The following is a 15,068-nucleotide window of genomic DNA, read 5'->3' on the forward strand; positions in this document are numbered from 1 at the left end:
TGTTGTTCCAGTGTGGGCTTAAAGGCAGGAAATGGCCTCTTTGGTGCTATTGACATTTCGTCAATACGAGGCACATGTGAAGTAGGAGACCTCGCGTGCGCAGTTAGTGCTCATTTGACCAAATCCTCCATCGACTAAAATAGATTTTAAATTTTAGTTTATTACATGAATTGTCAGGGCAGCACAGTGGTCGACTGGTGTTCACATCTGCCTCACAGTTCCGTGGTTTGGGGTTTTGGGTTTGAATAGTTCAGGCCTTCTCGAGTTTCCTACCACATACCGAAAACATCCATATCTGGTTTATGGAAGACTTTATGTTGTCTAAAGTTGCCCTTCTCATGGCTGGTAACCAGTACAGGTTGTAAATGAGAACAAGTGCTGTAGAGAATGAATGAATGGATGGATCGATAAATGGACATTTTAATATATGCTACCCATACCACTTTCCAGTTAGGGTAGCCATATGAAGAGTTTGTAAATGGTTTATAAATTGGTTCTTACTTTATTTGTCATTGCTTTGTAAAGGCGACATGCATTCTGCAATCATGTCATCTGATATCAGATTAAAATAGCAGTGACTGTACCTTAAATTTACCTAATAGCGAGCCAAAATAAAGTTTGCTGTGTTCATGTTTGATACCGTTACATCACTGTTTATGCTATGTTTACATCATTATTAAATCCATTAACTATTTGTAAAATATTTAGGAAGCCCTGATGAATAAGGCGGTATGGTTACACCATATGCATTTCAATCAGCTAGCATTATTGTTTTAATCACTCTGTTATTGTTTTATTATACGCATAGGAAAACGCCATTCTAAAAGCCATTTCTACCTCATGTCCGTATTAAAGTATATTATTTATCCTCTGCAAAGATCCACTGATACATAACTGCATCTCACAGTCACTTTGTTGGATTGTACAGCCCCCCCCCCCCCCCCCCCCCCGGTGGCCATGATGCACACACCAGACAAACAATGTTTTTTTTAAATGATTCACATTCTATTTGATTGTTATTACTGTATGTTGACTGTAAGACAATTAGTGATTTGTTCGACTAAAACCACATGACACACACGTGTGCCAATGTGGACACTCTGAGCAAACTGCAATTCCTGTTACCCTCAATTGTTTCAAGACAATTGACAGAATGCTGGCTATTTATTGGATCCACTAAATGGTGATTGTCTCTCTCTCTCTCTCTCTCTCTCTCTCTCTGTCTGTGTGCTGGGAATAATGACCCCCATTGCCGTGTCAAGACAACAAAATGGACCAGGGCAGCTTGAAGTGCAACAGTAATCGAGACGACTCCCTGACATTCATAGAGTTGGGAACCGGAGAATGCAAAGAGGCAGCTGACACCACTGGTTCCCTGCTCTGCGCGCTCCACCCCATTTCCCCAAATGGGGGAGGAACCAAAGACCAGCTGGAGCACGGAAGCCTCCTCGACTCCCACCAGCAGCGTCAGGCCCTGTTCGAAGTGTCGAACGCAAACGATCAGAAAATGGTCAGAATAGAGAAACGGCAGCAGGATGTCGGTGTGTTTAACATTGAGGAGGATCTGGCTCTGCTGAGCCAAAATATTGCCGATCTGGACAACGTGTCCTCGTCTGTCATCAACACCTCCGTCCTGAGAAACCTTCCTCTTCCTGACCTTTTCGCCCAGCACATCAAACAGGAAGTAGACTTCTCCCTGGATAAAGAATTGGGATCTTACGGAGGACTTCCCTCCGCAACTTCCTGCGATTTGACAGTCGGCACTCGCCTGATTGAAGACAGTGAGCTTTGGAAAGACCTGGACCTTCCCGGATCCCTGCCAGAGATCAGCAACTTTGAGCTGGATTCCGAAGTGGCTCACTTGGATAACATCCTGCACGACGACGGCAGACATGTCGGAGGCTTGCCAAAAGCCACGCAAGTGCTCACGGGCAATGGCGGGAACTGTTATGCTAATGGCACCGGCCAGCAGCATCATAACGTGCTCCAAACTCCTCACCAGCAGCATCACCTTCCTCAGCACCAAGTTCACCCCCAGCATCAGCAGCCCGCATCCCTTCTCTCAAGCGTCATCATCAAAGAAGAGAACCCCGGCAATCCTTTCGCCCACATCCGTACTCCCAGTATGGTCAAGCAGGAGAAGCAGGAGCCTGTGTTCTGCCAGGCACAGTGTCTCCAGGGAGGCATGGGTTCGGTTCATTTAGGAGCCCCGATGTCCTCGTCGATGAGCGTGGACGCGGCTGGCTATTGCTGCAGAACCAACGCACCCTCCACTATGGGTCAACAACCCCAGAAGCCCTTTGCCATGCACTCAAACATGTCCTCATTGGGGGAGAGCTGGATGCGAGGGGACGGGTATGGCGAGTCCACCGCGATTCAAAGGACTAACGATGGGCTCCCCAACGCGTCAATGATGATGTCATACCCACTCAGCTTCTCCGGGTAAGTGATATTTTGTTTATTTTTACTTTGCTCCGTATGCTTTTGCCTGTGCCGGATTTGTTTGGCAAGTTCTTTGCTTGTTGAGCTTTACTGATGAGGTGATTTACTCCACCAAGAGTCTGTTGATTAACCTTTAAATTATTCTCAAATATAAATTAAGAATGGGGTTGGGTTATAACTCTGTAGACAAATCAGTCACAATTTGACAGATGCTCGATTAAATGTGGTCTTCTGGTTAAATTCCAAATCACTAATAATTAAATATAGATCAGGTACAGACTTAGTTCTTTCTGGCATCCTACATACATATAGGATTTAACAGCGGCATAAGTATGATAACATGTCTGCATTGGAGTCTTAATGTGATGAAATTTGAATTGACGATTAACAAAACGCGGGTCAGTTCATGGTTGAGTTTGGTTTTCCACGCTTCATACAAATTGAATTGATGAAATTAGATCGCGATAGCGATACTTGCATCGGAACATATTTAGTTGGCTTTTGCATGACACATAAATTGGAATTAAATCTCGTATGGATCAGTTCTGGATCATATTTGGTTGTGCATCTAAAGTAGATTAAATTTGACATCTGAACTTTTTCGGTTGGATTTTTGAAGATCCGTTTGAATTGGGATGAGTGCTGATTCTTGATTCAGTCTGAAATAAATGTACTTTTTATACCCTGCATGCAAATCAGATTGAATTTGATCTGAAAAAGGTACACTGCGATGCTTTTGATCAAATCCTTATTCTGATTCATCTGGATCTAATCTGGATTCAGTTCATTTATGTCCCTACATATTCGCTCCATACCTGGCTCCCAAAAGGTAAGAAATATAATAACATAAAGATTTGTCTTTATTAGTGCTGTTCTATAGAACATCAATCTGTCTAATACCTCTCTGACCAGGAGCAAATGTATCTTTGTTCGAAGCTGTAGCTATGAAACAACATGGATGACATTCGACTGTGCAGCTGTATTGTAGCCTTTTGACTTTTCTCATATGACATGTACAAAATAGTTTGAGACACGAGGTTCAGAGGTTAGGAAGTAGATATATTTCACTTTGCTGAAACCTCAAACAGATCTCCGCCGCGCTGCCGATGTCCCTTGAAGAGCGGTCTATTTCGGCACTTGACTACCCCACAGGAAAGCGTGAGTGTGCATTTGGAAAAGCGAAAGCGGTCGGCTCCTTTGACCGCTTTGAAGCTTTGGCCTCTTCCGCTTTGACTCTTAGCACAGTGACGCTTGCTTCAACACATGCCGCTCAGCTTCCTGTTCTATTTTTGTTGTTTTTACCCTTGGACGTGTTGACACAGCACGGCAAGCATTTCGGTACTCTCCTTATTTCTCCTTATCCTCATTCTTAGATTGAAGTTGGAAGCCACTAAATCGTGATTTAAAAAAAAAAATAATCAGGACAAATTCATTCATTACCAAAGTCTTATTGGAGGAATTCATTAAGTGGGCCACAGACGAAATAAATCGTATGTCTCAAAAGTGACTGGATACTCATCATATTCTCATCAAGTTTTGGGTGTCTGTCAAGATGAAGCTGCCTTGCAGGGCTTTCTTTTAACCTTTGATTCAACATTGAAAGGAAGCCTGTCATGTTTCAAAGACCTTGTTTGCTGTCTTACATCATTCCTCCAGGAAGTATTGAACTCTGTATTTGCTCAAGTGTCTCCAAGTGTGCTATTTTTGTCGATGAAAGTGCTGGTTTTGTATTTAGTGTTTTGCTTTTCAAGCTTAATTTGCTGCATGTGCCACTGCAGCCCAACTTCTGTTAATTAGTCAAAATTTTAATTGTATTTTTTGACTTGTCTCCGACGGGTGTAACACGCAAAAATTTTACCCTTCTAGTCTCATTTCAATCCACGTGCATGGTAAGAAAAACTGAGCCCGGCCCGGCGAAACCGAGAAATAATCATGCTTACTGGTAATTAGCTAGCTAGGTACTAGCAAGATTAGCTAGGTACTAACTAGATTGATCGAAGGGTGGGTAGATGGATAGATCTGCACTGTTTTGTTGTATGTACTGATTAGCATTAGCTAAGAGTATTAGCTTGTGAAAAGCAGCACCGTTGCGCCTATTTGAGTTCCATTTGTCACGAAAACAAGCACGTCAGCAGTCGCTTCGATGAATTAAAGCGCATAGTCATTCAGGATCTGCGTTTTGACATGTGATCGTTCCACAGTGTACATTTTCCATGGAAATATGTGACTTAATTTGGTACAGTCCACTACTCATAATTTAATTGGAAACAGCAGATTCGGATTTGCTAAACACCACTGCCACTAATGTTATATAAATAGGAATATATTTTGTTTGGTGTAATGCAACAGTTTTTGTCGATTTTAGTTAAATGTCCCCATATAAAGTGCCCTTTCAGAACAACATTATTTTTACCGCGAGTCTTGCAAAGGAAAAACCTGATTACATTTTGATACACCTGTAGATGTTTCTTCATTTGGGTTCTGATATCAAACATTTCTGTCAACGAATGCATCCATCTTTGAAAGTTCATGCACATGTAGGAGGTGGGTGTTTAAATTGGCACTCATCCCAATTAGTTGTTTGACCTTTCTACTGTGTGTGGTTCATGTTAGTTAATGATTACTAGCTGCTCCTTATTTAACATTTTACAGCTGGTGTGAATATTAACAGAGTGAAAGTGGTTTGTGTTGGTTATATTAACAAGAAAAAGCATGGGTCGACCTCATCTCTTTGACATAATTTGCCTGCATAAACTTAACCGGTGTGCGTCCATGGCTGCATGTGCATGTGTGCAGGAAGCCGTGCGATAGCTGAGAACCTCGCGCTGCGGCTCGGTCAATAATTAAACCCGTGCAAGGTTGTGGTCCGTGCACAGGCAAACGTTGAGCCCCCTAAGAGGCTGCTCAGTCTTGCACCTTATGTAATCGCGACAAGCTATGACAGCTGGTCTAAGGTTGGGGGCGAGGGTGCGGAGGTTGGTGGTTGAGCAACTTGATAATGGCCTCGTACCCTCTTGGTCAAGAAAGGGTTAACGTAATTCAATGTGACCTACTTCTCTTTCTGTGCTGACGGTGTGGGCCGCGAAATGACGGGTCCACGCTCAACCTGGCAACTCAAGTTGGCCTGACTGATAATCAATGCTGAGATCAGTTTCAAGTCGGCAAAGAGTATGTGAGGCATCTGGTTGTGCAACAAACCCTCTCTGGAATCTTTAGGAAGCCATTTAAGGCTCGATACAGCAAAAGCAGCACTACGAAGACCTGGAAAAAGTAATTGGTCTTCATCTAGTGTGCTTCTCATGGTCCGGTGGCTGGAATATACCCCACCCCATCGGCGAGGCCATTTTACACGCCATGACAATGAGGCACTGTAAAGTGGCCAAGCCAGCTCCAGGCCCTGATTCTCCCCTCACTTTTCCGCCTTCTCTCCATGACGTGCATGCACCTACAGACAACGAGGCACTCTAGAGCTGCTATACCAGGAAGGTATTTGAAACGACATTATCTCAATGCACGTTACGATCGCATTAGCTAACCGCTGACGTAAGGGCTCCTGCTCCAATAGATGGTGAAGTGCGACTCCAATGTACGTCCAGCGGCGTAGTTTTGACCATATCCCAAAGATCAGGAAAACTGAATTGCTGATAATCGTTTTAATGCTATCACTCCACAAATGAGTATATCATAATTCGTGTCAACATTACTGTACACAGTGTCAAAATGGGAGTTTCGACCAGACAGCAGCAAGATGATTTGATCTGATTTGATTTGGAAATGAAACAACCATAAATGAAATAATCCGTTCAAAATTATGACTGTACTTTCAACGCAATAAAGCCAATTGGTCTTTATCTTTAAACTGAATCTTGTGACACATAATATGATGCAAGATCCAGAGTGTTTCCTTTCTGTGACTGACCTTGCATTGACTGAAGGCTAAGTCATTTAATCCGCCACTTTGCTTACCCGCTTTTCAGCCCGTCATGTGGTCATTCTTGAAAATAGCAAGCCCCCATGTCTGCGTGCACCACGTCTATTCTCATCATGGCTACCACTAAGGCTAGGCTACTATTTTTAAACACCCCCCCGCTTGCAATGAAAATATTGAAGTCGCCTGTTACCTAGAGCTAAATCTATGCTGCTAAAATGTGTGGTCCTTTTAATTAATTTGAATACATTAAATTTTTAAAAATACTTTTGCTTGGTGTAACATACTTTACCGAAGATAGAAGACATAAGAACATACTGTAGTTAGATGCACATTTTACAATCATTTAATTTCCAGTAAAAAAAATTTTAAAATCCCTTTTAATCAGTCTCTGTTACTTGCTGTTAAACATGCTGAACAGGTTCGCCCGTTTCCAAAGATAAATAACCCGTCCAACATTACAGCTCCCCCCCCCCCCCACATACTTTTCAGCTAAGCCTGTGTCACTTAACGTGATGAGGAGGATGATAAAGCGAATCGGGTAGGGGAGTCTGACACGGCATACATTCTGCCAATGTGAATATGAGAGCACTTTCTTGCACTCTTTTAAACATTGAGCTCATTTGAAAGAAAAGGTTATGCCCTCTTCTAATTGAAATATAACTGTATCAGTATTAAATAAATGTGTCCAGGAAGAAACTATTTACTTTTGAGCTTGTCATGCAGGATTTGTGTAATTTCCGTTCATTTCATTTGGAATGGATTATTTAAAGATTGTTTGAGTCACGCATTCAGTTAAAACTTTTATTTCACGTCACCACTGTATATCAAGAAATTACTGCTTGGGAAAAGTCATTCCATGCTTGAAACGGTACTCTTATGACCCGAACTGGACCGTATTGTATTGTGGGAATTTGGCCTCTGATGCCCCTTTTGCATTAGTTTCAATTATCCAACATGGAAGCCATGTCCGCTTCCTTTCCGCTTCCTTTAACCTCTTTGGGTGAAAATAGTTTCACGCTCTGGCTGGCATCCAAGCACTGCTTGTGTTGTTGAGCATGAGGCCAAGCATCCAGCCTGTGAGACCAGCTCTGGTTACCCGAGACCCCGCCATGACGAGTGACCCAAAGACCCCTCATCCACTAGTATGTTTCAACTCTCATTTTGGCACGTGATGTCATTTGACCAATTTCCAAATTGTGAATGCTGCAATTTGAGAAAAATAAAATACACTTAATCTACTCTTAATTATTTATATGTGCCTAGGGAAGATCGATACTTAAGAAGTGTGGTCCACGTGTTAACAACGTATTGTTTCATGAAAACATGAAAAGTTGAAGTAATCTGATTTGCGACATACTGGCTCAGGTTTACGCCACATTTGTTTGGCAGAAATTTGTGAAATTGACACAGTGGATGCTTAAGAGTTACATAAGTTAACTCGAATTGAAATAGAAAGTAGATCAGTAAATGGTCTTTAATATTAATTCAAGGTTCATTGGCCCTTATGACTGTAAACTCAAATCTTTTACACCAAAACAATGTATAAAAAAATCTGATATTCTTTATTGTAATACTGATAAATACATTGCTTGTAGTAGTAATAATTAAAAAAACTTTGATAGAGGATCTTGAAATAAGGATGACATATTAAATTAAATCACACTAATCGGACTATTTTTCAAAATCATTCATCCCTTGTTTTTATAAGCTGCAACGATACATGGCAAACTGAGAATTGACACCCTGATTCATTTTCGCCTTTGTTTTCCAACGCTCTCATACCAAGACCATGTGTCATATTGCTAATCTGTATGAACCATTAACCATTAGATTAGTCATACTTTCAACATTCCTGTGGGGTGCAAATAACTCGGATATGCCTGCTGTACTTTTTCGTTGCGGCACAATTGTGGTGCACCGTTTGAAGTTGAACTAAAACAATTTGGACCGGATGGTTTTGAAAAAGGATCAGCACTGTGTAAAAAACTGACTTGGAGAATTCATGTAGTTGGATTTAAATATCCATACAGAACACTTTTTAAAAAAAATGAGAATGCGTAAAGTGTGATAGTGTAGTCAAGTCACTGGCCACAAAGTAAGCATAATCTCACAAGATAAAAGTCTGCACTCAGACCATGGAAAGGGATCAAAAAGACCTTATCAGGGTAATGTGATCCAATGTACAGTAGAAGCTGTATCAGCAAGTCGTCGGCCGTTATTTTTGATTGACACTATCAGAGGGCCATTCCTTTGACTACATCTTTATTGCAATATTTTGAGTCTAGTTTTGTCTCTAAAAAAACAAAGGGTAGCGAAAACCACAGCGATTATATAAATAATCATGATGTTTTGTTTTCGTTTTTTTTAATGTACTGAATCTCATTCGATTGCAAAGCTGCGCGTTTCTTGAGGTCAGTAAAATTGGATCACAAAAATATAAAAAGTGGACTGGGTCGATGATAAGAGTGAAAAAGGCAGTCGGACCAAAGTCTGTGTGTACATTATTGTCCCACCTTTGCTCACGTCATTTATGTTTACTCCAATAAAAATCTCTCGCTTCGAATCTTCTGTAATTTTCCATCACCCTCAATCTTTTTTTTCTTTTTTTTAATTAAACATTGTTTCCGCTGTGGAAACTTTTGTCATTTCATGACATCTTGTGCAAGGTTCACCTTTTTTTTTCTCCCCCCCGGGCCCTCATGTTATTGTTTTACCACAATAATTAAAAAAAAAAAACAATCCTACTACTAGCTTACTGGCGTCCTTTTTGTGTCACTTTTTATTTTTTTTTGGCCATTGACCGGAATGTCTGTACAGTATGACATTTCTGTTGTTGTCTTAAGCTTACTCATTCGTCACAGAAGTGCTGACCCGTGAATATTCTGTTTGTGTTGTTTGGGGGTTTATAATTACCGTAGCATCGGTGCTAATTTCCTTTCGGATCTTTTTCACATTTCACCATCGGCATTACTACAAGGGAAATTAAACAAAAGGAAGATTTGCTGAGTATCATTTGAACAGTTCAACGTTGAAGTTGACACACTACTTGGTGACATGTGAAGAAGGTATTGAAAACAAAACAAACCAAAAAAACTGAATACCCTCTGCTGTGAGTCACTTTTTCGTGCGTGGACTTTATCGCTCCGTTTCTCGCATGACGTGTCACGCCGGCTCATCTGCCGCACACTCACGGCAACGAGAACTGAACTCGCCAGCGCAGTATCGTTCTGACTCGTCGCTTCTAATGTTTGATCATCCTCTCGGCCGCTGCTTGCTCGTATTAATGAATTACAGCTGCCACTCGACGGTTTCTCGGCTGAGCTCTTGCCTCTTTTGGAGTTTTCGCTGACTCCTTCCTTCATCCTTCTCCTTGCACTGAAACAGCTGACCTGTTAGTCATGAGAGTGTTTTCAGACCATCACATGTTATTATGCACAAAGAAAAAAAAAGTTTCATTTGGAAATAATCAAAAGCAAATTGCCTGAGAAAATGAAGTGTTGTGGATGTTTGTGTCTGTGTGTCCTGATTGCCAAATCAGGACTAATGGTGGCTCATCTAAATAAGTAGCCATCCAAATGTGGAACATAATTGGCAGAACAACTGTTAAATCAATCCCTAATGTTGCACCCGTTTTGTTTTGGTCACATCTGCCTCACCCTTCTGAAGTGCGGTCTTTGAATCTTGGCTCGGGGCTTCTTGTGTAGTTTGCTTTTTCCTCGGCATGTTTGCGGGTCTGCTCCATTGAGGATGCTAAATCCAGTAGGAATATATCTCAATCACATATTTTATGGATAAATAATTAAATCATGTGTTAAAAATTAGGAAAAATAATTGAAAAATAGAATCTTTCGTCTCTCATTACCGATCAACTGATTGGCCTTGATTTCCGGTCATGTGATTGGATTTGGAGGCTTGTATGAAGAAATCCAAAAAATCAATGACTTGTAATTTGTTGGTTTGGAATGAAAATGGCATTTTGCTTTCAATTTGGCAATGAAATAATTTTCAATTATTTCCCACAAAATTCAGATTGATTAATCATCGGCTCATGTTTTTGTTGTTTTTTTAAAGTTCCATTTAAAATAAAATAAGCAACTGCAGCATCTTATCAGAACACCATTAGCACTAACTTGACTCATCTGTGCGTTCCACAAATCTCAATGCAGCTCTGCTTAGCTTTTGGTTCGGCCATCGCTTGAAAGTCCCAAAGTCCCTGCCCGTCCCAAATGATACTGGGCCGACCTGCCGGTCTAAAATTTTCATGTATTCCCTCGCTTTCAGCAACCCTGCTATCTGCAGAATAATTTTGCTGCAAAACATATACAACCGCGCGAGAGTGCAACGTCGTCGCTTAGTCATGCTGTTCCCTCAGCGCTGTTGCTATGGCGCCAATCTCCAGGGTCAGTTATATTCACCATTTCCGGGATGTCGGATGCAATCTGGGATGAAGTGAGCATCAGGCCACCTGAGATGTAAGATTGACAGATACCATGTGTATGCCTGTGATGTTCTTTTCATACCAGACGTTCCGACTTTGTCCGTATGTCTTGAGTGCATTGCCACATAGTAAAATCCAGGATGGAATTTCAAAATTCTTTTACCTGTGGGTCCTAATTATTCTACAAAAGGAGTAATAGATCAACCCGAGACAGTGGTGTCCAATCAAGTGGGACGAATGGCCATTACGCCACTGACTGCAGGTATAAGTTCCCACTGAAATGATGCTGTAAATGGTCGTCTTTTGTTATTTATGCCCTGGGATTGACTGGCAACAAATCCATGGTGTAATTTGCCCCCCACCGCCCCTCCACCACCCAGGCGTCAAGGAAAGTCTAGCTCAGCTGCGACCCTGAACAGGGTAAACAGAAGAGAAATATTGTGAAATCTGGAATTTTTCACACCTCTTTGCATCTACTTTCAGTAAATGTTGGGACTCCAGACTGTCTTGGTAGGATGAAGTCTCACAATTGAAAGAGTAACTGTGCCGAATTTCAACATTTCTCTTCTCTTCCATTAAAAGTCAGCAAGGGCTTGCTTGATTGTTCATTTTTATCGTTATTTCTCCCGTAAATTTAGTCACAGACTGTCTGAATTCCTCCGTGCTCGTGTCCTTTCCTTACAAAGATCACCGCTAGGCTGTGTTTACTGTTGTTCAAGGGACTTTGATATGAGCCGGTTGACCCCCCCCGTCTCAAGAGAAAGTAAAGTTGGGAAGCTTACATGTGTGTTTTGTCTGCACAATGTCTCTCTCTGACTCACATGGCCTTCTTGCTTTATGATGAAATTATTGTTGAACTTTTGAAGGGCTGTGGGAGATGCTGCTAATAGTTTTGTTTACTTCCATTCAATCTCCGCTGTGTATTCTGTTTTTGTTTTTTTTCTGTGGCTACTCCAAGAATAATTTGCCCCCGATGTGCATTTTAAATGACCTAAACACTTGTTGTTGATGAATGAAATGGCGCACTAGATCACCTCTTGTCAGACATATTTTCCGCATTTGTGCCTCCTCCCCTTTATTTACTTCTACCCTTTGGTAAACCATCTCATTTCTCCTCCAAAAACGAATCGAGACGTGCTCCGAGCCTCTGAAAAAGATAGGAATCCGTGAAAAGATACTGTATGTTGATTGGATTATATCCATTGGATCAAGTGCGTGTGCGTGTGAGTGTCATCCTCATGATGACTAAATAAAAATAGCTATTTGTCTCATATGGACTGGAGGCTAAAGTCTGCTTTTCTTGTTTGCAACTTCCACAAAAACATGTTTATTTTTTAGCATTTAGCGGCAAAACCTGCTTCTTAAAAATAAATAAATAAATAAACTTTCAAACTTTCATCTGACCTAAAAGACGAAGTCAACCCAAAAATTGTATTTGGGGAATATGAGTTAAGCAGTCAAATGCACTCGTTTTTTTGTCCATCTGAGGGGGCGGCCATTTTGCCACTTGCTGTGGACTGAAAATGACAAACGGTTTCTTAATGCTCAGGTAACAATCAATCACGGCTCACCTATTTTCTGGGGCTTCTTTGTTTGTGTTTACTTTGCCATCATTTGTGTCGCTAGCAGTCTACTTCCTGGTTCACACGGCTGGAGGGAGCACGATTGAGTTGTCTCATCAATGCTTACCTCTTTGCTCAGACATGTGAAGCTGATTTCTGTATGCAGTCGCTGGTGAGGCATGATGTGTGTCATATGGCTGACAAGTGCCAATTTGCGGCGGACTTTAAAGTATTGATGGTCTGGCCTGAGAGACGCTGTTGATGATTCAAACCACAAAACTTAATTAATGTGAGAAGAACCATTAGCATTGTTCCATTCAAAATCTCACATTAGTAAAATGCGTGAAAGCCTGAATTACGCCAGATTGAAAAAGCTGCGCTTCATTGTTCAACAGTTGTCCATGTTCTTTTCCAGCATGGCCGCATGTTAAATGGGGCCATATCGCCTCACTGATTGTCCTTTAGAAACGTGCCCTTTTGCGCCTTTTCTTGATCCAAAACAGTGGATCACGTTGCACGCCTACTGAATAAATTAAGTGTTGTGTAACTGTTTATTTTGTTTTTATGCACTTGGACTTTGACTGGCAAGAAAAAAAAAAAAAAAAGAACACACGCTTGATTTCCAGCATGTGTCGACATGACCGACCTAGATTTGACTTCCTGGTCTTTTGGGCCAAGCCATCACATGACCCTGATTTGGTCCGAAGCCACTTTATTTTATTTTATTTACTTTGTTTAGCCTTGAATTAAATACAATTCATTAGGGCTAGAAATGTATTCGACAGATTCACCCTTGATACTTTCTACAATACTAAACACTGACCCACCAATAACTGGCGGTTAAAAATGTAAAAGTTTGAATTCTACGTATACTCCAGTATATGTGTATATATATATTTTTTTTTTTACCCCCGCCCCCGGAGGTCAGGTTTATAGCACAATTTATTTGTTTATGATTTATGGACTTCATTATAGTGTATATGACTCCCAGAAATGTTTTTATGTATTAATTTTTTTATCCAGCCTCTAAACCCACAAAAAAGTTTGAAGAAGCTGTGTTACCTAAACTAAAAATCTTAGTTTTATTCTGTGTGGGCGGATTGTGGGCTCATCATAAAATGCAAAACTAACGGCCCAGATGCAATTGCTGTATTCCATGGGTCTTAAACGCATGGCCCCGGGGTAATTTGCGGCCTTCTAGATGATAATTTGCGACATCAAAGGTAATGTTAATTGCAGTCCCCGCCTTTTTTGCCGTGTCGTTTAGTGAGATCTGCTTATAATATGTTTTTTTGGGAGGTCTTAGGATTTGCCCGACAGCAGCGATATGGCCCAACAGGTTCAACAGGTCTGTCTGTCTGTCTGTCTGTCTGTCTAAAGCCAGCTAGCTGCACTTATCTTTAATTCCAACTGACAGCGTCAAACCAAAATGATCGCTCTCATTTCCTTTTGTCTCGAATGAAATGTTAGATTAGTGTGCTTGTGTGATGTGCCGTGAGTGTATTTTGTGTTAATTTATGTACAGACAGTAATGGTGGGAGGATGTGAATGCGCCTGTCCATTAGTCAGCTTTAGCCAGCACTGTTCTACTGCTGACGTTTGTTTCAGTACTCCCACTCGCTTGTATGCTGGTTTTGTTTTCCTACCCTCACGGCCTATTACAAAGGTTTTACACAGTCTCACTAACTGTAGATTGGTCTGCCTCACTAAACTTTCATTCTGGCTGCATGTATCTATTGTCACTTCCTGCTGCTCGTGCCGACATCATAATCTGGATCGACTCCTGTCCAGACTCGCCGCTATGTTGAAACCTTGTAGTGCGCTAAATGTCAGCGCTCCCTCGCATTCCCTCTTTGTTGTGTGTGTATCACATGGCAGCTAGCCACTGGCCAGATACTGTATGCATGATTTACATTAATTTGCTTTATGTGATAATGCGCATGGTGACCACCATTAAATATATAGCTTTGCACAAGAAGGATGTTCATTTAATTTGGATTACAATTTTAACCCAAGTAGTGGACAGAAGCACTTTGGGTACTTGGCTACAGATCTGTAGAGGCCTTGGAATGCATTAAAAAAATATGAAAGTAAATGTCCTTTAACGGTTCAATTACAAGTTAAGTGAAGGAGGAAGGAGGCACACAACACTACGCTGGAATTCACGTGTCGGGAGTCTCCTGGAACACCCGGTGGTTGAGTGATGGATGTTGCAACCTAACCAGCAATCATCCTCAATACTGTGCATGGAGCTAAAGCTGCCCATAGGACTCCACAATTGAATTCTTCCGACACACGATGTACTTTATAGGTGTGACTGTTCTGGTCGGCATGGTACAAATGGGCTCAGCTGTTTTGTGTGTGAGCAAAAGAGTGAGTCTCTGAGAAGAGTTGTTGTATTTAATGGACCAAAAAGTTTGCAGGGGAAATTTGAATTGACGAATCGTGAGCAGTTTAGCCGCTACTCACTAGCCGCGCAGCCGTCGGACCGATACAAAAAACAAAACAAAACAAAACCACTGTTCTTCCTCATGCTGTTGTCATTGACATCATGAGAACGAGATCAAGACCTTACATATGATCAGCAGTGACTCACCATTGTGAGCGTTCTCCACAAGTGGCCACCGGGTTTATAAGAGTGACGTCAACATGTCGCAACAGAGAAAGGCACACGGTATTTTCAAGGATCATACAC

At 41.4% G+C, this 15,068-nt stretch overlaps 2 protein-coding genes across 4 annotated transcripts in view; one reads left to right on the forward strand and one right to left on the reverse strand.

Moving 5' to 3' along the window:
* Nucleotides 1-15,068, reverse strand: part of LOC127588084 (NEDD4 family-interacting protein 1-like) — a 193,581-nt gene that overhangs the window by 17,342 nt on the left and 161,171 nt on the right. The window lies entirely within an intron of this gene.
* LOC127588068 (glucocorticoid receptor-like) overlaps nucleotides 1-15,068 on the forward strand; it is a 38,006-nt gene that overhangs the window by 3,429 nt on the left and 19,509 nt on the right. For both annotated transcript variants that reach the window (XM_052046615.1, XM_052046614.1), the window contains exon 2: nucleotides 1,263-2,442. In XM_052046615.1, the coding sequence (XP_051902575.1) occupies nucleotides 1,271-2,442 (1,172 nt within the window). In that variant the 5' untranslated portion in view covers nucleotides 1,263-1,270. The remainder of the gene's footprint in view (nucleotides 1-1,262; nucleotides 2,443-15,068) is intronic.

This window comes from Hippocampus zosterae, chromosome 16, assembly GCF_025434085.1.
Source record: "Hippocampus zosterae strain Florida chromosome 16, ASM2543408v3, whole genome shotgun sequence".
Classification (NCBI taxonomy): Eukaryota; Metazoa; Chordata; class Actinopteri; order Syngnathiformes; family Syngnathidae; genus Hippocampus; species Hippocampus zosterae.